The following is a 26,203-nucleotide window of genomic DNA, read 5'->3' as shown; positions in this document are numbered from 1 at the left end:
AAATAATATGTTTCCACCTCAGGGCATATCTATTAAAATTCGACATCCTAGAATTTATTCTAGCCAGAACTAGGCGCGACCTGATTCTAAGTTAAAAAATATTTAACAAAGATACGTAGGCAATCCTATTTATGGATTCGGTCCAATCAAGTAAAAAACATATATACATTGTGCAAAAGTGTTAGACATATATATAAAAATAAAAATAAATAAAAAAAAGGGAGAAGCAAAAAAGAAAGTAAAAATAAAATACGCCTTTATAGAAAAATGATAAGAACGAAAAACAAAAGTGCTAAGAAGGAAAAAACAAACACAGCTGAAATAAATAAAGGGCACCTACACCCTAGCAAGAACTACACTACTCTAGTTCTTCCGGATCATCAAATAAAGTCTTGTAGAGGGCAATGTTCGCAGGGTCCACCCCCACAGTTTTCTGCGCTGCCCCTATATCAATCTCCATAAGAACCGGCTCCTGGACACTAACTTCCAAAGATGCCAAGGCTTCAGAAACATTCTCAGTTTGAACAACTATAGCCCGCTCAGCCTCAAGGGCACAGACAATGGTGGGGGAAGGATTATCGACATCAACTGGATTAGTCACTGTTTCTACTGGCGGCTGAGCCTTCCTAACCCATACATTGTTCCGGCGACGATCTCCGCGAGAGCTTGCATTTCTTTTAGCAACGGCAGGCCCCTTCATGTTAGGCATCTTCTTAGGCCTAGAACTGGAACGGGGAGGAACTTCCTTTCGCTTTCGATCAGGACGAGCTTTCACAGTCTTAATACCATGGGTGCGAGGATTGGCAGAATCATGGCCCTCATATCTAACCCGAATACGAGGTATTAAAAGCTCAGCCGGCTCCCCATTTCGAGCCTCGGTCCTCACAGATTTATCATCGGAACTCATCAACAACTTGTAGTTTTCAGAAAGACCCACAAAGCCATTTGTAGCCACGGCCCAACGCGGGAGACCATCATAATACTTAGTCCATGTTTGAACCCGTGCTTGTGAAAAGGCCGCTACTTTAGGTGGTACCGTATCAGAAAAGGGGATAGTCTGCCTTAAGCCGTATTGACGCATGACTCGGTAGGGAAAGATATAAATGGGCCGAGATAGCCCCAACAAAGAAACATAAACCGACACATCGGAACCCCCCGTCATAGTAGTCAAACCCCACCACGGTACCACCCACTTAATAGAACAGATACCATGAATAAAAAAGGAAGCCCACTCGGCCTCGTCCTGGCCTCGGTGCAAATACTTTCGGTTACCCAAGGCTATAGGGCAATAATGTTTAGGATCGACATGAGTTTCTAAAAGCCTAAGTCGTTCCATGAGCCAAATCTGCAAAAAAACAGGTATGATCAAATAAAAAAAATAAGAAAAACGGGACCTGGGGCGCAGTTTCAACGCCTAGGACCAGGCGCCGAAAATTCTAACGCCCAGCCCTAGGCGCTGAAACTCAGCTCCAGGCAGAACGAGTATAAAATATGCAAAAAAAAAACATATATGTGCGCAAAGAAAAGATCGATTACCTGCAGCAATAGGGGGCTCCCCTTAAAATATTCAGATTTAGCATTCTTCTTCAACTCATCCGCACTCAGCAAGGTCTCGGCGACAACCAACGACATAATAGAATAGCAACTTTCCAACTGGTTAATCAAGGGGATCAACCTTATGTCACCGAACTCACCGTTGTTATTCGACAGCAAATAATGATTCAACAAACAAAATCCAAGGGCTCGAATGTTCAATTTCTGTTCGGTCATATTTTTACTAGGCCTAAAGTGATGTTTTACAAGCTTTGCCAAATTAACCTCATCACCTACAACAAACTCAGCAAGCATGTTAGCGTCTAGTCCTAGGAAAGCCCCCATGGTTGTTTTACCCTCTTCAATAGTGCCAGGGGTGGCAGGAGTAGCATTAGTAGGATAACCAAGGATCGCAGCAAATTCATCTGGCAAAGGACATATTTCGTTGCCCCAAAAGACAAAAACATGATGATCGGAATCCCAAAAGCTCAGGGCTGCATACAGAAAGTTATAATCAATATTGATTTGTTGTAAGCCTAAAAGTGCCTCTAAGTGGTATTCTTTCAACAAAGCCTTTTCTGTAGGAGTAAGGGCTCTTAGCCAACGCCTAACAGCTCGTTGGAGTGAGAAGGGAGGAATCGACATGACAAAAGCAAGGAGGAATTGAAAAGCTAAGCAACTACAAGAGAGAAGAAAATTGAGAGTGATGGAAAAGAGGGACGTATCTAGCCCCTATATATAGCTGAAGACATCAAGTGACATCCTGATCCCATTCGGAAACGCGTTAAGAAATCCGAAAACCAAAAATCGCCAGGAAAAGACTTTCAGCGCCCACGGCTGGGCGCCGAATTGATTAACGCCTGGCCTTGGGAGCTAAAAATGCAGCCCAAGGCCCGGATCTCACAAAACGCGGAACAGGAAAGGACTTAAAACCGTGTCGGTAGACACGAGGCCTTATTGCAATCAAGATCAAGCCCAAAAGCACCTTTAGCACCCAAATAGTAAAAATGAATCTTAAGACTTGGTCGAAACTTAGACTCGTCTCAAGGAATATATATGTACACTTTTCAAAACGAATATAAGCAAAATAAATATCAAGGTCATTCTTCGAAACACCAAAAAATGTTGTTAAGTCGTTGGTTTCTCAAAATGAAAAATGTTTGTTTGTCAAAAGGTTAATCTGGGCCAAGCTAAGCTTGATATTATTGAAGAATAAACTTCGTCGCCTGGAAAACGAAGTCACACTCTACGACTTCGCCAAAATAACATACCACTATAAAGGTCGCTCGCACATACGAGCACGACCCCAAACATGATTAAAGGATGTTATAAAATACGTACCTCTCTTGGCAAGAGATGACCATCAAGCCCGAATGCTTGGAGGCTCGAAAAAATATACTCCAACAAAGAGTGTGCGAAGTCAAAATCATATTCCCGGACTACGCCATACACAGTCCCATGTTTGGATAATCTGAAAAGAAAAAAAAAACGGATTCCGACCTCAGAGTAAAGGTCGTCGTTGATACTTATACATGGTCCTCTGATCAAAGACCAAGCGGTGGCAAAAATCGAGCCGTAAAGACTAGCTCGAAACCACAAAAGAAGACAACCACAAGACAAAGGTCCGTCTAAGCCCGTTGTCAACCCACATTCAGGTTACAACTAAATCCCAGCATCCCTCGAAAGAATTCGCTCTTGCAAGAATGAATAAAAGAAATTCTCAAAAGAAATCACGATGAACAAAAAAATAGGGACTTTCCCACCTCAATCGGGCAAGATCGCGCCACAAACCGCGCAAGTTCCAAATCAAAAAAACGAATTCAGGGACGTCCACCCTCAGCGGACAGGGTCGCCCACCCTCAGCAGGCGGGGTCTGCGTCACTAACCGCGCAGGTCCTCAGTTTTCGAAAAATAGAATCTTCAAAAAACAAAAATGAAACAGGCTCGCCATCTTCAGCCGGAGGGGTCTACGTCACAAACTGCGTAGGTCCTTATTTTCAAAAAAGTACAAACAAATTTCAAAATAGATTCGTCCACTTCTATCGGACGGGGTGTCCACCCTTAGCGGACAGGTTCGCCATCTTCAGCCGGTGGGGTCTACGTCACAAATCGCGTAGGTCCTTATTTTCAAATTTCAAAACAGATTCGTCCACTTCTATCGGACGGGGTGTCCACCCTTAGCGGACAGGCTCGCCATCTTTAGCCAGCGGGGTCTGCGCCACTAACCGCGCAGGTCCTTAGTCGCTGCAGCGATAACTTTTTCTAGTTTTCCTTTTTTCAAAAAATTAAAGGATTGGTTTTCCGTTTTTCCAAAAAAGAACGATGTGCTGGATTTTCCTTCGTTTTACGTCCCATAAAAACAATGGGGTTTTCTCGTTTAGCTAACCCTGAATCTTTAAAAACATTTTTACCTCGTGATTGGGCTTGGCCAGGCCCAATTACACTTTATAGCTTTGATTTCGAAGACATCTGTAGCTACTCCCAATGACAAAGTGAGGGAGTTTCTACGCATCTTTAGATACTTCCAATGACAAAGTGAGGGAGTTTCTATACTATCCGTTGATAAATCCCAATGACACGTGAGGATATGTCGACACTTCAAGTGATGACCCTTAAGTCAAATGTTATCACTCGGAGGCTCGTGAGACCCTCGCAAAACAGGTCACCATGGCTTGTGTGACGCACTCCGTCTAATACTTTGACCATCGTCTTACTCCAAGACTCACTCAAAGTGGGGGCTAAGTGTAGACACCTACTTTTGTCCCCATTCCCGAAAGGGAAGGTTTGATGATGAGAACATAAATCTCCACTTGGCAACGCATCTCCTATAAAATAACGAACCTCAATCACCCTTTTCATTTCACCCGAAACCTGCTATTTATAGAGACCTGTTATTTATGGAAACCTGCTAAAAATAGTAACTGCCGTAATGGGTAGTTGTTAAAAGTGGCAAGTCATAAAAGATAGAAACCTGTCAGAATTAGGTGTTGCACTCCAACATAAATCCTAAATGAGATAGAAATTACAAGAGGAATCCTATTCCCAATATGATTCGAAAATAAGAGTTACGTATTAATTAAAATCCTAACGAGCCTAGAATTCGTAACGGGCCCAGACGTATTCCGTCATAAAGTTAATACGCGCTAAAAGACTCGAATAAGTCTCAAACACTCCGGATTCTAAGAGTCCAAATCTGACAAAGAAAACGGCCCAGACCCTATTTTCAACGCCCGGCTCTGGGCGCCGAAATCTTCGGCGCCCAGCCCTGGGCGCTGAAATTACCTGGGACGTGTTCTTTCCTAATTCTTCGTGGATTAGAGCTCTAAAATTCTATCTTTCCACGAACTCTTTTCTATAAATATAGCCCCAAATTCGACGTGAAAAACACACAATTCATATTCTGAGTATTGACTCCAACCCCTAAGCCTAAGCCTCACGCTGCGAAATTGATCCCGCGTTCTATCGCAATCGATCCAAAAATCGAACAGAACGTATCATGTCCCTTGTAGCTGAAGAATTAAGCCCGTAACTTGAGATTCGTTAAATAAAAGGAGAAATAGCAAAGTCAAAGTGGTTAGTTTTCTGAGAACCGTGACGCACCTCTCAAGGGTGCGTCGTAATGTGTCCCTTTTCCATGATTTAATCGCTTTCCTCGCCCTTTTATAAACTGTTAAACTAATTAAATCTGATTGCCCTACCACGCCTAATAAAGATAATATCTTGGGAAATTGAACTATCATGCTAGGTCCCTTAAAGCAATCTAAGTCAGATAATCGCTATCGATCTAGTATTATGTGTTGCATATTGTTAAAATCAACTCAGATTAGTTTAATAGTTAACGCATGTCCCTTCAATTATTTATGTTGAGCTAGTAAGGATATCCTGCCTCTGGAGTTATCGACGAGCGAGTACTCCTCTCGGTAGTTACAGTCCCCCGAACCCTCCATCTCTACCCTGCGGGTGTACGTTGAGAGATTCCACACCAGGGATCACAAGGGAACCTATGGTCGTCGTGGTCAAACATAATTGCACTCCCTTTATGTCACGATAACCGGGTTTTGTCAGTTTTTCTCATTGTCGTTAAAAACTGAATGGTGACTCCTATATTACTAGTCAATTGAGTGTAAACTCACAGGAAATCCAATTACACTTGATTTGACAAAAAGAAACGTCACACCCACGAGGGACGAGGTCACGCATTCGCCTCGTGCTTTTTCGACCCCCTCACACGCATATGTCAGGTTAAGTATTTGAAATTTACACGGTTTATAACAACCAATATATACCATAGAAATTAGTCACTTCTAACAATAACTATCGTATAATCTATTTAGCTTATGCACTAACCCTGAGTTTACCATTTATATGTTTGGCCTAAACTTTTAACCGGCATTTGACTGTTATTCTAGGTTTAACATACTCCCTCCGTTCCATAATGTTCCTCACTTTTCCATTTTGCGCGGTCTCCAATGCACTACTTTGACCGTTAATAATTATAATTTCGTATTAATAAAATTTATAAAAAAATTGAAATTTAGAAAATTTATATTGAAACGAATCCAATGGTATCCCACAAGTTAACATTTATATTCTTAATCATACTAATAATTACGGTCAAAGTTTTTAAACTTTGACCATATAAATAGTAAACATGAGGAACATTATGGAACAGAGGGAGTACATAGTACTTCGTATATAAAATAAATTGTCAGTTAACAAATATAACTGATTCTCACCAGTTAACAATAAATTTGAGATATTTATACACACATTTAACATTAAGATATAATGTTCAAAACCTTATATTTGACACACTTCTCGAAAATATTAAGTTTTAATAGGTGTAATATATAGATTAGTGCATACAGGAGTGAAATTTAAACATCTTAACTATAATCATGAAGTTTTTTTTTTAAAGTGGTAAATGTTAAAGATAAGATTTTGAACGCTCAATAAATTATACATTTGTCAAGACTCTAGGTGTAAATCTGGCAAGCTTCCTACAATAAAATAATTAAGATACTTCATAAAAACTTTACGTAAAACCTTCAAATTACGTATATAATAATGGATTATAACATGAAACTAGATTATATATATCCCGTGCACACATAGATATTCTAAATTATTATATGACCAGCCATATTGTTTACCCCGTATAAAATATTTCTCCCCTAAAGCTAATGTATAATTAATAAATCTTGAACGTACATATTGATTGAATCATCTAATATGAAATTTTCCTACCACGTTTACATATTTCATATGCTTAATATGCAAATTTGATCTAAATAATGAGTAAATATATTTTTCATTATTGATATATACCAATTTGACTAAAATATTTCCAAAATAATTTTGAACAAATTATTATTATGGGATATCTATTATTGTCCTATTATGTTATCCAATACTTTCTCCATCTATAAACCATTTATAGAAAATGATAGAAGAAAAAAAAAATTTAGGAAAAAGGGTTTTGGCGGGGATTTTTTTACCAGGAAGTGACATGTGTCATTCATGATGTCTGTTTTAGTAAAAAATAATAGATACATTTATATTGATAGCCATAAATATTTTAATTTAAATATACTACTAAGTACTAATTTAACATGCTTTGAATATACTCAATACATCAAGATAATTGACTAAAAGAATTATACCGAATATACTCCAATATCACAATATTCACAACCATATGATAATTATTTGTCTAAAACATAAATAAAAGTATTTTAACATCTTTTAGCATATCCTAAATTAATTAACTTAAATTTACTAATGACTAATTGTTTGTATTATAAACTTGTTATTTAAAATTTTATCATATATTGAATGCGGATATAATGAATATTTATATTTTCTTTAATTATACGAAGTACTCCCTCCGTTCCTAAATAAGTGTCACATTTCCTTTTTTGGCGTTCCCTTATAAGTGTCACATTTCTATTTTTGAACATATACTTTTCCCACTTTTTCATACACTTTTCACACTTTTCCATACATTTTTCCCACTTTTCTATAAATCATGATTACTTTTACTTACACATTCTACACTTTTCCACTTTTCAATCCCCACATCCACTTTTATTTGTACTTTATTCAATTAAACAATTATCTACTTAATCCTTTCCCCAAAATAAACATTCCCAATCCTTAACTCTTACACACTTTATAATTTTATTAATTACCGTGCCGGAGCCCAAATGTGACACTTATTTAGGAACGGAGGGAGTAGTATTTAACAAGGTTGTATAAAACAAGCTAAAGATAAATTGTTTAATTACTTTGTATCTTATCTATCTCGAATTTTTAGTTTTCTCCTTATCATTTCATTTTGTAGTTCTGGAATCTTTTAAATGGGAAACAATTTCATTAATTTTTTCGTTTAATTTTTATATTATTTGTTTCTTTGCCTTTGATCATTTGGTGGGTAATACATTTTTACATTGTAAAATATAATTTTACGGAGTATAGAAAATTTTATAATAGTTGTACTATAAATTTAATTTTTATAATACTATCAACTGTTTAAAAATTTGTGTCGTATATATAACAAATACGGATATGTATAAAAACGTTAACTCTTGATTTAACATATTTAACAAGGTTGTCTGGAACATATTTTAGGCTCCATGTTAACTAAAAAAATGAGGCCCCTGGCCATATACTTTTTTATGACGGGCTAGCCTATACTTTATTTTTAATTCAAAAATATTTTTTTCACGTTCTCATTATAGTAATATTTTTACACGAATCACAAATAATAATTTATTACCTCATACAGAATATTATTGAAGTATCAAGGGCATGTTGATTGAAACATTTGACTAATATATCGTAATCAACTATTTCTAAAACCATAAGTTTCCTTATTGTGTTTGCAACAACAAAAATATTTTTATATGTTAATGTAAGAGATTGAAATATCATTTACTCCGTAACGTATATATAAAACTTCGTGCCAAATTAACATTTTGATATATAGACCGCGCATCGCACTTTATGATGGGGCGAATTTGGATTTTAGATAAGGATTACGACGAAGATAAACGTGGATGATTGACTAATATTGACTAATAAATATAGGTTCGATGCTGGTGATCGAGAGGGTATAAGGATAACATGTACTCATTTTGGCGATGGGGCGAGTTTAAATTTCTTGTACTTAGAACACTCGCCCAATTAATCTTAATTATGATTGTCGCTTTTAAATATTTTATCAATATTATTATAGTTGATACAATTAATTTTAATAATAAAGTTATGTCATCATATTCAAAAGTTAGGTAAAGACAGTGTCTTATTTATCAAATCTAGGGATGTCAGGTTGTCAGTGGGGCTGATTTTTTGTGAGATCCCCCGGGCATCCTCTCCTAGTGGGCGGGAATGAAGGAAAGTTTGGTAGGTGATGGTGTTAAAAATGTATCCTCCGCGGGTAACGGAGCGAGAATGGAGTTTAGACTGGACCCGCGTGCATCACTTATATTTCATCTAATTGATTATGAACATATCAACAATTTTTTTGCTACTAATTTACATATTATAATGCTTATTTATTTACTCGATTAATCGAATCAGGCAACTGAATTATCAAAGACGCCAGAACATAAGTTTACCGTTCAAACCTCTTTTACCAAAAAAAATAAAATAAAATTGAATCTATGGGTGGGTGATGGAGCGTGGTTGAATTTTATTTCGTACCGGCCTCTTGAGACGGGGATTGGAGGGGTGGGTACGCGTGAAGAAGTGATCAAAATGATGAGGTAATTAAATGAGGCGAGTGTTAAGTGGATATGACTACCGAAAAGAAGGATGAATGAGATAACTTAATGTTTGACAAGGGGTTGTGAATGGGGATGAAAATAATTTTGTCCATGTACCATTGTTTGTTTTAATTTTTTTTTTAATAAATAAGTATCTGTCATTGTTTTAATTAGGAGAATATCTATAAGCACTATTTTAATGATATTGTGTACCAAATTTTAATATAAATTTATATTTAGATTATAAATCGTGCATCACACGGGTACTATAATAGTTCAAATCTAAAAATGTCATTTTTCTTCTTCTAACTTTTGGTGTAGAAATGCATATAAATTCTATTAAATTATTATTTTGTCCGTCAATTTATGATATGCTTGATTTAATATTAAGCATTGGAGGGTGGTGTTTTATTCATCTTCGCTCTATTTGTCGGGCATTATAGGTAAATATTTGGGGATTTTCCTTAGCCGACTCATACGGATATTTTTTATTCTGATATTTTCCAACAGGTGAAGCCTTTGTACACATTGAGCTGGAACCGCCACAATATTCAAACAAGCCAGGTCATGATAGATAACAATATTAGTAAACTTGAAAAAAACTACGAGACAAAGATACGAAGTTTACGAGTTGAGAATAAGAAGAAGCTACAAGATTTGCAAGATGAGAATGACAAAAGGTTGCATAGTTTGCAAGAAGAGAATGAGAAGCTACAGGGTTTGCGAGGTGTGAATGAGAATGAGAAAAAGTTGCAGGATTTGCTACATAAGAATGAGGAAAAGCTACAGGATTTCCGAGTTGAGAATAAGAAGCTGCAGAGTTTGCGAGAAGAGAACAGGGAAAAAATACAGGGTTTGACAGATGAGAATAACAAGTTGCAAGCTTTGCGAGATGAGAATGAAAATAAGCTGCAAGGTTTGCGAGAAGATAATATGAGACTTCAGACTTTGCGAGTTGAAGCAGAGAAGAAACTGCAAGGTGCGCTAGTGGAGAAAGATATGCTACAACGTAAACTAGATAATGGTCAAACTTCACCGTCACTCCCACCCCCACCACCAGGTCCACCACCGCCACCCCCACAGAAAGGTATATTCTCTTGTTCTATGAAAGTATTAGATTATTTTCATATTTACCACCTTTAAAGTTTCACATTTGTATTAATCGCCTTAATTTTATGAAAAGTTTCGTATTCACCACTTTTTAACGAATTTCATACAAATTTTCATCCATGTGAGCTCTACATAACCAACTTCTTTAATTTTTCTCCTCTTTCTTTATGTTTTAAATTGAAGAAGTTAGTTAAACAAGATTCACACGTGCCAAAATTTTGATACAAGTCGTTAGGAGGTAGTGAATTTAAAACAATTCATAAAATTAAGTTGATAAATATAAATAACATTTTATAAGATAGTAAACACAAAAACATGAAACTTCAAAAGTAGCCTATAATTATCAAAATATCCTAAGTATATATTATCCCCTTTGGCTCGTACCAGAATTTCATAAACCCAATAACCCTTAAATGTGTTAACTATGAAAAGGGTTACTAATTTACTGCCCACTGAAATATTATGATGACACCATTTAATTTTCAACTAGTTTTTAGGTCCGGATGATGCCCCGGATTCCTACATTAATAACATTAATATTATTCTTATTTGAAAATGTTATTTATCAATTCTTTTTTATTACATATATTCATTAGTATTCTTTATACAATAATAGCATATAATGTGTTGTGGCTCAATGGTTAACAACTTATTTATTGGCCAATTAATTAAGATGCCGGTTGTTGCAGGGCGGTACTCGTTCAGAACGGAAGAATACGAAAATATACTTAGATATTGCCGACCTTCAAAGCCTGATCAGTTTATTTTCGAAATTCAATCATTAACAAATTTGAAAAAATCGATTAAAGATGCTGAATGCCACGAATTTGAATCCCCGGAATTTAACGTTGGTGGCCATAAGTGGTATGTTGCGCTTCTCTTTTTAATCCCTTTTTATTTTAGTTTTCTTTCTGAAAAATAAAGTCTAACCATTATTCCAAAATGAAAGTAGTATTCACTACAAGAAAACGGGTAATTGCCGTCTACCTAAAACGATCAGTAAAATTCCTAAAACAGTTGGCATACAATTTACCGACCGTTAACGATCGGCAAATGGTGGGCGATGTACGCAGGGACGGTATTTGGACAAATATCGACTTCAGGTAAAGTTTACCGTTGGAGAAAAAGAATAAAAGCAGTCTGTAAAGTTTACCGGACAGAAAGACATAAACGACTTAGGAAGTTACCGAACTCTTAAGCAGTTGGTAATTTACCCATTGTTGAGCAGTCAGTAATTTTACCAACCACGTAATCGGTAGGTAATTAGGAAAAGCGGGTGGATAACTTTAAGTAAAAAACATTGAAACTTTAACCGCTAACATGTTTCAATTTCAGTATGCATATGCACATTATTTTGAATTTCAAATCAACCAAATATTATAATCAAACACAAAAGTGAAACTTGCGTATCATTAAAATTAAATCAATTTGCATCGGAATTTTTTAACAAAAACCTACATCTAAAAATCTCATAATAACTGAAAATTCTAAAAAAAAAACCTCCTAAATTTCCAGATCTGAAATTGTATTCTTTCTTTGTTGAATATTTGAGACATGGTCTTGATTGAGTTCTTCACATTAAAGATCACTTGAGTTTTTCTCCTACAACCACACATAAACACATCACATTACTATAAAAAGATCTTGAGATGTGAAAAGAATAAATGAATAATCATAATGTATTGACTGAATTCGATCAAAAACCAAATTTGAACAAAAAAAACATAGAAAATGAAAGGAAAATTTGTCAAATTAAAATAACATTTTATAACTCGACTTTTGCGAGAAACAAACATTTAAACTTTTTTTTTTGTGAAGACCTTAAAATAAAAAAAATAAAAAATGTAAGAGACGACCATAACTCATTTTCTGGCGCTGATTCACATTTTCGGCCATTATATTGACTCGCCGGTTTTGCTAAGTTCACCTCTTTTCCCTCCAAAAATTTTCCTCTAAAAAGCCAAAAGGAGCAAAAATAACCCCCCAAAAAAATCATTGACTTTCCTTCTTCTCTTTGTTCTTCTTCCCCCAAAATCAATTTCCTCTCTTCCTGCTCAAAGAAATTCGCAGAAATTGTTGGTCCATGGTTGATTTTTTCTCAATTCAATCATTCTCGACTATCTACATCTACAATTGGGTAAGTTTGATTAATTAATTTTGTGAAACTTTAATGTAGGAAAGTTAAGGGTTTTTTCCCCAAATGTATGAATTGAATCGATTTTGGGTGGAAAATTGGGTGAAGAAGGGCAGAGTTTGATTAGTAGTTCCCATAATAATAGTAGCAGCAAGAGTCGGAGCAAGAGCCAAGAACCTAACCACAAAATCAATAACACTAAGTTGGTCCTCTCTTAACGTACCCCAGCCCCACCTTCGCTCGAATGTCCAACACCTTTTCCTATCAACTGAGCTTCCATCATGGGAGTCTTCCCCTTTGCTTCGCGTGCTCCAATGCTCTCGTCTTCCGCTTCCAGGGTTAATGCCTCCGCTCTCTGCTTTTCGTCATCTTAATTCTAACTTCGAATAAACTATAAAAGGAATAATGATGGGAGAGGAAATTGCAAGAGAGGGATGGATAGATAATTATTAAGAGAGTTGGAATAATGGTGGATGTTGGAGGGAAATGAGTGCAAATAGGAAAAAATTATAACATGTGCCCTGCACATGGCGAGTCAAAGGACGGAATTGTGAAGTCAATGTCATAAAATGGATTTGGGTTGTCTTTCGCAATTATTTTTTACTTTTAGCTCTTTTTTCGCAATTTTTTTTAAAAAGGTTTTTTTCGCAAAATTCGGGTTATAAAAGGTTATTTTTTGCAAATTTGCCTAAATAAAATACCTAGTAGAAGAAATAGACCTTATTTGGCAATAATCCTAGCAATGAAATCCTCGTACTTAATTCTGCCATCACGTCCAAGCTCAATCTCACGAATCTACTTATCAAACTCAGCAGCCTCAAGATTCTCATCAATACTAGTAAGAATATGCCTGAGATCAAAAATATCAACAAGTTCGAATTTTGTACCTTGACTCTTCAAATTTGCTTGTTTTTTTACATCAAAACTATGATTTAACTATTTACCAAATTCAAGAAAAAAAACAAACAAAGTAATGCGCATATGGTGCACGGGCCTTCACCAAAAGCATGGTGCACTTGGATCAAAATTAAAAAACATAATAACAAAACGAAAAAACCATAAAAGAACATAATAATCTGAACATAAAGAACATAATCAAGAAACGAAAAGAACATTGCACATATTGCAATAATATTAAAAAAAACACTATAAATAAAGAACAAAAGACACAAAATGAAAGATCATTGAAGATATACCATATTCTCTCCTGATAAACAAATAAAAGAACAATTTTTTTTTCAAAAAAGAACATCATGTAAAAAAATGCAAAAGAACAATAAAAAGATCAACTATCGATAACATTATAAAAAAGTTAATAATTTAAAAATAATAAAAAAAACTTATTTAAAAAAGGAACATAAGTAACAGTTTTCTTTCTGCTTATAAAACAAAAAGAAGAAAATGATAAAAAATTAAAATAAATTTAAAAATTAAAAGAAAAACAACAAACTTAAAAGAAAAAGAACAAAACACTTGAAAAAAGTAACTAATATTAAAAAATAACAAAACATGATTTTCTCTCTCCTTATAAAACAAAAGAACAAAACGAAAAATGAACAAAAAACCGCAAAACAGAGAAGTTATTTTTAAAATGCAAATTCAACGTTTTTCTCCCTCGTTATAAAACAAAAGAAACATATTAAAAAAAGGAGAAAAGAATAAAAAAAAAAAACAAAAAAAACAACAACAACAAACTTAAAAGAAAAAAGAACAAAACACTTGAAAAATAAAGTAACTAAGGCTCTGTTCTGTTCGACTTATTTTGACTTATTTCAGGAAAAATAAGTTTAGATAAGTTCAGTTAAGTTTAGATAAGTTCAGATTATATAATTAGTTCTGCAAAAATAAGTTTTTTTTTCCAGACATTCTCACACACAAATAAGTTTACTTCAGACAAAATAAGTTTTTTTCAGATAAAATAAGTCAGATAAGTTCAGTTAAGTTTAGAGTTCAAATAACATAAGTTTAGTCATAATAAGTCCAATAGAACAGACCCTAGTACTAAAAAAGAACAAACCACAATTTAGTTGGACGTAAAACCATATATATGCTCTTTTGCATCATGTGTTCTAATTAAGAAAAGAAGTTGAAACGACGTTAATTTAATTTTGTTGGACTTAAAATCGGGTCTGTGTTGTTTTTAAAACTGTATACTCATTTAAAGAAAGAAGATTTAAGGGCGTAAATGATGTTAGACATAAACCAGAACGATGTTATTTAAAAAGGTAATTTTTTCTTTTAATTAAAATTGTGTTCTAATTTATTTATTTAATTTTTAAATTTACTAATGATTTTAGACTTAAAATCAGATCTTTGTTCGTTTTAAACTATAATTTATTCTTTTAAAAAAAATACGATAATTGTGTTAAGAGTTAAAATGAGATATGTGTTCTTCTTAAACGTTGTGTTTGTTCTATTAGTATAATTTATTCTTTTAATTTGAATGTATGTTCTAATTTAATTAAAAAACTTTAATTATGTTAGACTTAAAGAGAGATTTATGTTCATTTAAAACGTATATTTATTCTTTTTAAACGCTAATATATACTCCCTCTGTCCCAGATTAGTTGTTACACTTACCTTTGCACACAGTTTTAGGTGATAAGTGGTTGTTTGGTTATCAATTGTTATTTTATTGAAAAAGTAGACGTGATAGTAGTTAGTGGGGTATTTTTTTAATTGAATGAGAGAGGGTGTGGGGATAAAAAACAATTTAGTGGGAAGAGAGAGACAATATAATAATTGTGGGGTCATTCCTATTTTAAAAGTTTAACAACTAATCTGGGACGGACGAAAAAGAAAAGTGTAACAACTAATCTGGGACGGAGGGAGTATGTTAATATTTTAGTTACACATGGATTTATTAAAAAACAATATTATAATAATAATAATTATTGTTATTATTACATGTATAAAAAAGAACTCTCTATAGATTTAAAAAGACATTCTATGAACAAATTACGTAGAGTGAGACAACAAAAATCAAGTTATGAAAAAGAATATTACAACTTGAAAAGAACATGTTACACTACTACAGAAATATCATTTAACAGCGTTATTTTCACTACTACAAAAATGTCCAAAGAGATCTCTAAAAACAGATCCCTTAGAGTAGTTAACGGGTCTCTTTGATTAAAAGGACCTCATATAACAAATAACAGGTCTCTTATATTAACATAGACCCACTTACTAGACAATGAAAGATAAAAAAGAGACCCGTTGACATTGATGAGAGGTCTTTGGTGTCGGGGGGGTCCACTGAGGGAAAAAGAAGAGACCCGTTATCTCTGTAACGGGTCTGTTCCTAATTCAATTAAAATTAATACGCAAGACAGAACTTGGAATCAAAACCCCTAAATCTTCCTTCCTTCCTTGTACCAGCGAAAACCAAGCCCCCTCCCCCATTTTTAGATCTAATCAAATTCGCAATGAATTCTATCATTCCCAAATTCGCATCCCTTTTCCCTCAATCAAAAACCCACAAATATATCTTTCTACAGCTCACCAATTTCTTCAGCACATCGGAGTTGAATAACAAACCCTAATTTCCGAAATTTGAATTTCTGTTTTTGAGCTTCAATTGTTTCAAATGCCAATGTCGTCATTGAAAGATGTATCAGCGTTGGAGGTTTTGTATGGGGAGTCAAGTCGAATAGCTCAAATAAAAGCTAACAGAACAAGGGATGAATCGCAAGCTAAAAGAAAAGTTTAAGAAATTTTTGGTAACGAATCTGTAAATCTGTTTATCTCTCTTTACATTTTCAGTTGTTTTGGTGATTTGGTGTTTTACTTTTAATTGAATTTCGTTTTTTGGATTTGGTGTTGTACTTTTAGTTAAATGTTTGAGTAATTGCAAAGTTTTTCTGTGAAAATTACCCTGCACTTTGGAAATATTTCTTCCACAAATTTGTATGATTTCTGTGAATTTTTTGAATATTAGATTTTTCTAACAAATTTGGTACTACAGGTCTTGTTTCTCTTCCTCTAAATCATTTGAAAACTGTAAATTATTATGCAGGGGGGTTGAGGTTTTATCATGAGTCTTGAAAATTAAATCTTACCCTTGATTTATTTCGTGAATGATATTGATATTATAGATGTTCTTTAGAAGGTGCTTTGATTATCTGAATAGATATGATAGGTTGTGATTGTAACTTTTGACATATCAAGTTGACATGACACTAGTCTATCTTCACTAACCATCTAAACTGGTTGTCTGTAGAAATTAACTCTAGCTTATTTAAGTTGTTAACTTGATTTTCTAATTTCCTGATGATTAGAGTGCTTGGTTGCTCGACCTGGATAGATGATGTTGGGTTTTCCTATGGTCATTGCAGATTGTGCCGTAAGCAAAACTTCTGCTAACATTCTCAACTTTGAGCCTTTTTTAAACTTGGTAAACTTAGTAACATATTGTCATATTGTTGTATGTCTTAAATTCTGGTATATATGGCGGAACTTACTCGGAAAGATCTTCGAGGAGGGCAAATTCGACGTCGTAACTAATGTATAGTCTATAAGCAACTTCTTGTGCATATATTGTCTTGTGAACTTGAGATAAGACATTTTAATTAAGATAATCATGGGCAGAACTAGGCTATTGAGTCCTTTTTTTTTTGTCGAACATGTTGCTCCAAAAAGAGGGATCTACCTACATCTCACAAATATTCATCATATTTGATATCAAGCACTGTGTGGTTGTTGAGAACTAAGTAGAGTGAACCTTTTATTTCTCGCTTAATTTCTTTCATGTGCAAAGTAGTTTTGCTGATTCTTTGGAACCTCAAGTCTTTGTTTCTTGCCTTTCATAATTCTGTCAAAATTTAATTTGACCAGATAACATATTGTTTTATTTTGAGGCATCGACGGTTGGTATTTTGTCTATGCAGGTTTCCGTTTAGGTAAGAGTAAAGTTCTTATTTGAATAGCTTAACAAAGATAAATAAGGATCTATCCTTCAAAAATTGAGTTTAACACCATCATAGGATAAAAAAAGTGTATGTTTGAATTTCTGTTGTGAGAGTCTTGCATATAAAACAACCCCTTCCACGAGATATTAGGTTAGTTGAAGTAAATGTTTATCTTTTAGGTCTATCACTATGAGAATTCAGCTCAGGATACCTGGTTGTGTCACTATGCATGGTAAGCGGTTGATTCGCTGAGCTTGTGTAGTCTTAGATCCGTGTAACAGAAGTACTTCTAGTCCTTATTCGTTTGCCTTTTTTGACTGGACCATTGTTTCTCCTAGTGATGTTGTGGGTTGCGTGGGTTGCTTGGGTTGAAAGATGATGTTGCCTTTAGTTCTCAGATCTAGAAAGTAAACCAATTAGAGAAGTTTCACTAGATTTTTTTTTGGTGGGGGAGGTGGTGGCTTTGTAACTGGAGTGTGATCAACATAACTCTAAACCATGAATCAGGAAGTGAGCATCTGTTGTATATTAGAGGTCCTCTAAGAAGTTATGATTGTCAAGGCGTAGAAAGTGTATGAGTTGATCCGTAGTCAAATTACAATTTATGTGCATCCTTGAGAAATATTTTAAAATTAGGTTAAACACCCTGGTTGGATGACCAAATTGTCAGAAGACTTGGATCAGGTGCAATGTGAAAGGGGGCACATAGTAGGAGTTTGATTAAATGCCATTTCTGGTTATTATTGGACCATGCAAGACAATACCTATATTCCTGATTACTAATATGTTCTGTCGTGGAATTCATTTGTTTAATAACAACTATAAACTTTTGTTTTTGCAGAGTCCATGCGAGCATGCCTACTGTCTTGATTGCGCGAGGAGTGATTCTATTTGCTATCTGTAAGTGCTTATAGCTTTTGAAATTCTGGCTGGGATTTTTCCTTTTAGATATATGGCGTATCCCATAAATGTTAGTTACTACTGAATGATGTTCCATAGTTTATGAAAGCAGTTCAATACGTCCAAACGGGGCTTGTAGTTTTCAATTAACCTTTGGTATGATGTTGATGAACTGTCCTAAGCCCTTAATCGTAAGATTGAGTGAAATTGGTTACATAAAGCATGGGCAACAATTACCTTATAGGCTTATAGCTATCTTAAGTCTTGATGCGGATACCATCCCCATATAGTATGTTAATATTTATTTTATGCTAATGCCAGTTACGAATGTGAAGAGTTGATGCATTCTTCAACTCTTTAGCGGCTTATACAGTAGGTGGTAATAAATGGTAGTAATGCTAATATATTTATGTCATTCACTAAATCACGAAAATAGTTCTACAATCTCGTGCTTATCAGCTTGTCTTGTTCTGCTTTTTTAACTGGAGTTTCTTCATGTTGTTCTTCACAACTTTGGCTTGTGAATTAGTGATCTTATGCTTTATGTTTATGACTTGTAAAGTTGTGATCCTTGGACTCTCTCTCACTTGCTTTAGTTGTCTTGTAGTTATTTCTTCGAGCTCCCGGTGCCTACTCCGCAAACTAATATTGATGAATTCAAGGGCGTGATTGTGGATTAGATACGAATGTTGGAGCATGTTACGTTAGAATCATGCTTTGGGTGATCTTTCAAAAAGCATAAAGACACAACTTAGGAAAAATATAGGTGGTAGTATGAAATGGCTTAATGCCATTTAATGTTCCAGCAAAACTTAATTGCATATGTATTTAGTTCTAAATTTTTGTTGTTAAGCATTGTATATGATACTAAATATTATGATAATTTTGTTTTTGACGTTTTTCTTTTGGTGTTTATGCTACAGTTTTTTTTTTATTTAAAATATAGCTGAAAAGAGACCCGTCATCTATAATAATAGGTCTCTCCTTTTTCATAATAAAAAAATGTTAAAATGTCAAAGAGACCCCCTGTCTTCAATATTGGGTCTGAATTTTTTAACAAAGAGACCCCATTTCTTTAACAATGGGTCTCCTCTATTTATCAAAGAGACCTCATTTCTCTAATGGTGGGTCTCTTCCGCTATTAAATTATTTTTTGAGTCACTAGGAAAACAGACCCCCTTTCTCTAATAAAGAGTCTTTTCTTTCTTAATAAGAGATCCCCTCTAATGAGGGGGTCTCTTTATCAAAGAGACCTGTGAGATAGAGACCTGTCCAGAGAAGGTCTCTTTGGCATATTTGAAAGGGTCTCTTTGCCAATTTTTGTAGTAGTGTTTAACAGCGCTTTTGACCTTTACGCTGTCAAAGACGTCGAATATAGTATATGATAGCGCGTATTCTTGAAGCGCTGTCATAAGTACCTAATACTACAGTGCTTACCCACTGTACGCTGTCATAAACATATAATACTACAGCGCCTCCAACAAAAACGCTATCAAATAATATACGAAAAAATTATTAAAAATTAAACAGCTCAAAAAAAAAGGAAAGAACCGCCTAGAGTTTTCTCTTCCCTCGCTTCACGTTGCTCTGCTAAACCCTTCTACTGTCAAAACTCTCAAATCACAATCCATCACCACCGGAGCGGCGAGAACGGCGGCACGCAGGCGATTTGCCTTCTCACGGAGAAACCCACGGCGGCGCTCTTCCGAAGAATTTTTCGAGAGTGAATAATCGTGATTCAAGGTATACTCTATATAATTAAGGAATTTTGCTAATTTATGTTTAAGATTGTTCTTAATTTTGCGTTTTATGTGTGCGGTTATAGGTAATTAACTATCTTAATTTGATTTTTGTGGGTAATACGATTTCAATCCAATTACAATGGGTTTAATTATGTGTTTTGGGGGGTTTTGATCCTCTAAATTTGTATATGTAGGTTGTGAGTATTATGTGATTTCATTATTGCGTTTCTAAATTATTCAGATTTCTGTTATATTGATCTTAGGGTTTTATACGATTTTTATTGTTGATACTTAAAGAGCGTCTAGGAATTATTTTGCAGATAAGAAATTAACATTATAATTAGGACAATAGTTCCGGGTTGCAGCGAAATCACAATGATAAACCCTCCGGGTTTCTTTCTTGTTTACCTGATCCTGCCAGTGCGCAATTGAGGGAGAATTCAGGGACTAAAACTTGATGAGAAGTTTACAATAGCAACCATGATGCCTCAGCTAAGGGAGAAGAGAGAAACTGTGCATATTGTCCTTTGGGGGTTTGTTTGGTTTGGGGGGGGGGGGTTTACTATGTGGTTATAGCCTTATAGGACTTATAATGTGTTATTCCATCAGATGACAGTCACAGGGATTATGAAAAAAAAACCCTGTTTTTTCCTGAATTGCAAATGTAAAAAAAGCAGTGCATAAATTTTATTTTTGTTGATGATCGGAAAGGTTGGATTTTATGAGGGTTTTTGAGATGTCGGGATTAGGATGATGATTATAGGATATTCTAAAATATAATTGCATTTCCACATGTGTTGTGTGTTTGGAACGTTAGAATTTGTAAAAATTATTCCAGAAAAATGTGGATTACTTGAAACTTTTGATGCTGATAAATGATAAAGCTGTTGTAAGTAGATATTTTATTTTTTATGCATTTATTAGGATTTTCCGACAATATTCTTCATTTGAATATTTTATTGTTGAGAGTTGTAGAAGTTTCAAAGAAAGTTGAATGAATGATGCCTCAGCTAAGGGAGAAGAGAGAAACTGTGCATATTGTCCTTTGGGGGTTCTTTTGGTTGGGGGGGGGGGGATTTTTACTATGTGGTTATAGCCTTATAGGACTTATAATGTGTTATTCCATCAGATGACAGTTTCTGGCATGGCCTTATAGTTTTACTGTGTTTGAATTATATTCTAGATTCAACTACTTTAGAAAAGGGATGTACTTTAACAATGTTTATATTCTAATATACCTAAATTGAAGAAATAATACATACCTAAATAACAATGGATGAGATACATGATGACCATAAATAAAGTAGTGAATGAAAAGAAATGAGGGTATACATTATTAGTAAGAAACACATGATATCTACTTTTGTGAAGAAACACATGATTCCATTTTATCATTTGCTAGATGCCCGCAAAGTGTTAGTTCCGGGTTTTTGTCAATTATATCTTGAATCTTGCGACTCTATAAGGTGTTCATTTTTTTGGACCTATAAGGTATTCATTAGTTATAAGATTAAACACTATTTTTCCAGTGTATTAGATATAACTCAAACTACACGTAAACAAAGCTACTGAATCAACCCAATTACAATGGGAAGCTAGGGTTAAACAAGCAAGCTTAGTTGCAAATAATGTCAAAAAATCCAGCTAGATATGACTAGTTCAACATAGTACTAAAGCTGCAACAAAAAAACCAGATGAAATTAACACATACATTCCCAACTTTCGTCCAAAAACAGAAGTGACAAATTAAATAAATTAGTTAATACCTTTTTGAGCTCAAGACTTAAAAATATAGCCTTCAATTTCTGCATCTGAAAATTAAGAAGCAATAAAAAATACAAAAAATAAGCTAATAAATCTTATTGATAACGTACTTAACTTTAAACAAAAATAGAAAAAGAAAATGCACTATAAACCCTAAAAAATAAGGAAACCCAGGAAAAATTATAAGAAAATCTCAGTAGTTTACATTTAATTACTATATTCGAATTCAAATTTCGAAATGCATCATCGCCTCATCGGGAAATACACAAATACATCAGATCTGATCCCATAAAAACAAATTCAGGAATTTTTTTTTTAAAAAAAGAACCCTAATATATATACCAAATTAGAGAACAATTAGGTCTTTAGGATAAGAAATGTAGTCCAGACAAACTTTTTTAAGAAAAAATAGGCCGAACATAATAGAGCCCGTGTGAATTTTGATAATTTTTTTCACAAATGACGGTTTCACTTTTTATTAGAATTACACTTTTTATTTTTTATTTTTATTGATATCGATCCTAACCTTTCAAACTAAAATGGAATAATGGTATCTCCCTCCGGCATGCTACACTCTTAGTAGGAAAGAGAAAAAGGTGCTTTGCGAGTCGTTACATGGAATTAAGATTCCTGAGGGATATTCATCTAACATTAAAAATCTTGTCTCCATGAAAGACCTAAAGTTGATAGGTATGAAATCTCATGACTATCACATTCTCATGGAGCATCTGTTACCAGTAGCTATTCGCTCCATTTTACCGGATCATGTTCGAGATGCTATCACCAAACTTTGCATTTTCTTCAGTGAGATATGTAGCAAAGAGATTGACCCTTCGAAGTTGACTAGCTTGCAAAGTGGCATTATTGTTACTTTATGTCAACTGGAGATGTATTTTCCGCCTTCCTTTTTTGACATAATGGTCCATTTAACTGTCCATTTGGTTAGAGAAATCCAACTTTGTGGACCTGCTTATTTAAGGTACATGTACCCTGTTGAGAGATACATGAAGATTTTGAAGGATTATGTTATGAATGGAAGTCGACCAGAAGGTTGCATTGCTGAGCGCTACATACTTGAAGAGGCCATTGAACATTGTAGTCACTATCTTTCTTCTCTTGAAGCTGTAGGGATTCCAAAGTCTAGACATTCAGGAGGGGTGGAAGGGAAAGGGATTATGGGATCCAAAGTGTTAACTACATCTCATGAAATGTTGAATCAGGCACACTTGTATGTTTTACACAATAGTCCTGAGGTTGATTCATACGTGGTGAAACACATGGATATCTTGAGGAGCAACTATCGAGGTAAGTCTGAGAAATGGATCATCGATAAACATAATTCCACCTTCATTGAATGGTTGGAAGTTCAAGTTGCGGATGAGCTAGCTAAGTCACCATCGAACATTTCTGATAGATTGAAATGGTTGTCTCGAGGTCCTCTTAGGGATGTATTATCATATTCTGGCTATCAAATTAATGGTTATACCTTTTGCACAAAGGATAGAGACAATGAGATTACAAATCAAAATAGCGGGGTGACTATTGTAGCACAAGCTATGCATATCTCCAGTGCAAAAGACAAAAATCCAATATATGCATAAATGTCTTATTATGGGGTGATTTACCATATATGGGAACTGGGTTATAGTGCTTTTAGACTTCCTATATTTTGTTGTAGATGGGTTGATAACAATAGTGGTGTTCGATTCGAGAAAAGACATGGGTTTACACTTGTTGACCTTAACAAAACCGGTAGTAAAGATGATCTATTCATATTGGCAAGTCAGGCAAAGCAAATTTTTTATGCTACTGACCCGGCTAATAATAGATGGTCTTTTGTTTTATCAACAAATAAACGACATCCCTTTCAGAATAATGAAATAGATGATATGGAGGATGCTTCTTTCTTGTGCCCGTTAGGCCCTCTCAATACTGAAGCCAATGATCATGCCATCGAAAATGAGTTCTATATACGCGATGATCATACAGAGGGGATATGGGTAGATAATTCAGAACCATCTTCTACAACCAAACAAAAGAAAAGAAAACTTTGAGATGGTAACTATACAGAACTTTAATATTCATTTTCTGTTTAAGTATCCAAAAATAGTTTGATATATAGCATATATTCTGCCTGTCTTTTAAAATTTTATGAAACATAATGTTTTGTATAGTTTCTGAACTTTTTTCCCGTTATGTCATATCTATTTTGGTTGAATGATTCAATTTTTTGCAATAACCTTTTTTGTGTACTAATATTAAATGTCACTTGTTTTTCTCAGGTCAATGGTTTCTTCACAGCACAATAGCAATGAATTTGTTCCTCAGCCAAGGAAAGGAAAAGAAGAGAAAGGTCGTGGAGCCACTAGAATGAGTAAAGTTATTCGAGCAAGGAATAAGGGGGTCAGATTTCAGGTTAATTGGAATGTCAATGGTTTACCAATTGGTATCGATAGCGAAGCTATGATGAGTTATTGGGGAACTAGCATTCGCACCAATGTCCCAATCACTATTAACACATGGGATAAAGTTCCTCAACGTTTGCTAGATTCTCTATTTGAAGATGTTGCGGTAATAATATTTCTTTTGACTGTTGTCAAATTATATTACTTATTTGATGATGATTAATGTTGGTTTCTACCTCTTAGTTAACATATAAGATCGACCCAAGTAGAAAAATATGGATGTTGAAGAAAGCTAACACTGCTTGGAGGAACTTCAAATCTGATCTATCACGAAATTGGATCTGGACACCGAACATGGAAATTCGTACAGCCCCACCAGATAAATACAATTTCATCAAGCCAAATGACTGGAAGGACTTTCTTAAAAGTCGACTTACAGAAGCCTGGAAGGTATTTATACTTTATATACCCGATTTTTCATACTGCCTATCTTACAGTGTTCTGACTGCTTTTTTTAGTGATTCTTTCTGACTGCTTACTGACCTGAGAATTAGATATATGTCGATGATGTTTCATTACATTGTGCATTCTGATCTGCTGTATTGTGATCTGTTGTATTCTGCATTCTGATCTCATGTTTAGGAGTGTGATTTAGTCACTGCTTAGCATTGTACAATAACGAACACCACCACCTTAAAACAAACTGAACCAGTTTTGACATAGTGGAGTTCCAGCAACAAAAAACATTTAGCTTCCAATTCATGCTGCTCCTTCCAAGTAATCGAGTTAATTTCTGGTTTTAGCCAGTTATTTAGATCATGTTCGATAATCAGGTAGCGGTTCCTTAAAGCTCTTGATTTGCCTTTACCATATTACTTGTATTCCTGTAAAGGCAGAGCAAAAGCTCCTCCCCCACCCCAAACCCCCCCTCCCCCCTCTCTCCCTACCACAATCCCAAATTCTAGGAAACCTAGAGATGAAAAAGTGATGTGGGGTTGATTAAAACTAGCTCTTTGTCTGATCTGCATAAAAAGCTTCTGGCGGCCTACTTTTTGGCTGGTCTGCAGCATACCATATTATAATGAACTCATTAAGAATAAATTAGGTCACTAAAAGGATCATTTGGCAGGATAGTCTGCCACTATACGCGGTTATTTAACAGCCTAGTCTCTAATTTTCTGCATAAACAAAGATAAGATTCTTCAGAGCATCAAAGACTAGCTAATTACTTCCATCATTTGTGTACTAGTAGTTGTAGCAATTCTGTCCATGATTGTAGCCAGAACATCCTTGGATTCCTTGAGCAGCTAATACTCCTGTTGAGCTTCTCTCTTTTTCGCGCCACAGCGGGTGACTCCCCCAGTAACCTCTCAATTCCGCCACCACGAGCAGGATCACCCATTAGCTCACTGATAACCTCGCTTTCGAGCTCCTCGTCCACCAGATTATGAATACTCAGTAGCAAATGCAGTGCCATAAAGTCCACTAATCTTCCTAGCACGATCTTCCAATAAGCAGTCGCCCTCATCTTCAACTCAAAGGCTGGTTGCAAAATATCTTTGAACTTTCTCAAATGCCCAATTTCCACTACCCCAATGCCTTCAATACACATATCCTTCTTCGTCGGATCATCAACAGTTTTAGTGAATGTTGATAGATTAGCCATTAGCTTGTTGCAGACAGCCATATACTCGGGGTTGCAATTAAGAAATGAACGGCTTAACTTGGTGAAGGTTGGATACTTAACGATGAAGTTCTCCTATATGTGATTTCAGTGATATTTGTATGCAGAGCAGCCTTAGTAGTGAATTATATATGTTGATGCGGTAATGTTACGTCTACAACAGATATTTCCGTGTGAAATTTAAGCGTATGTTACCTAACTGCTTTACCTAAAATGCCAATTTGAAAACCCATTTCTTAGACATCCTAAATCTTA

The 26,203-nt window shown here is 34.9% G+C and overlaps 1 protein-coding gene across 3 annotated transcripts in view; it reads left to right on the top strand.

Moving 5' to 3' along the window:
* Positions 1 to 26,203, top strand: part of LOC130464089 (uncharacterized) — a 42,272-nt gene that overhangs the window by 12,060 nt on the left and 4,009 nt on the right. The window contains exons 2-6 of one of the 3 annotated variants that reach the window (XM_056833491.1): positions 9,810 to 10,386; positions 11,099 to 11,273; positions 16,824 to 16,888; positions 18,295 to 18,353; positions 18,961 to 19,249. In XM_056833491.1, the coding sequence (XP_056689469.1) occupies positions 9,810 to 10,386; positions 11,099 to 11,273; position 16,824 (753 nt within the window). In that variant the 3' untranslated portion in view covers positions 16,825 to 16,888; positions 18,295 to 18,353; positions 18,961 to 19,249. Of the gene's footprint in view, positions 1 to 9,809; positions 10,387 to 11,098; positions 11,274 to 16,823; positions 16,889 to 18,294; positions 18,354 to 18,960; positions 19,250 to 26,203 lie in introns of those variants that run through there. The other 2 variants (XM_056833489.1, XM_056833490.1) reach the window with 2 other exon arrangements.

The sequence above is a fragment of the Spinacia oleracea genome, chromosome 6, assembly GCF_020520425.1.
Source record: "Spinacia oleracea cultivar Varoflay chromosome 6, BTI_SOV_V1, whole genome shotgun sequence".
NCBI classification, from domain to species: domain Eukaryota; kingdom Viridiplantae; phylum Streptophyta; class Magnoliopsida; order Caryophyllales; family Amaranthaceae; genus Spinacia; species Spinacia oleracea.
The sequence above is the reverse complement of the archived record's forward strand: the minus strand, read 5'-3'. Positions and strand labels throughout refer to the sequence as shown.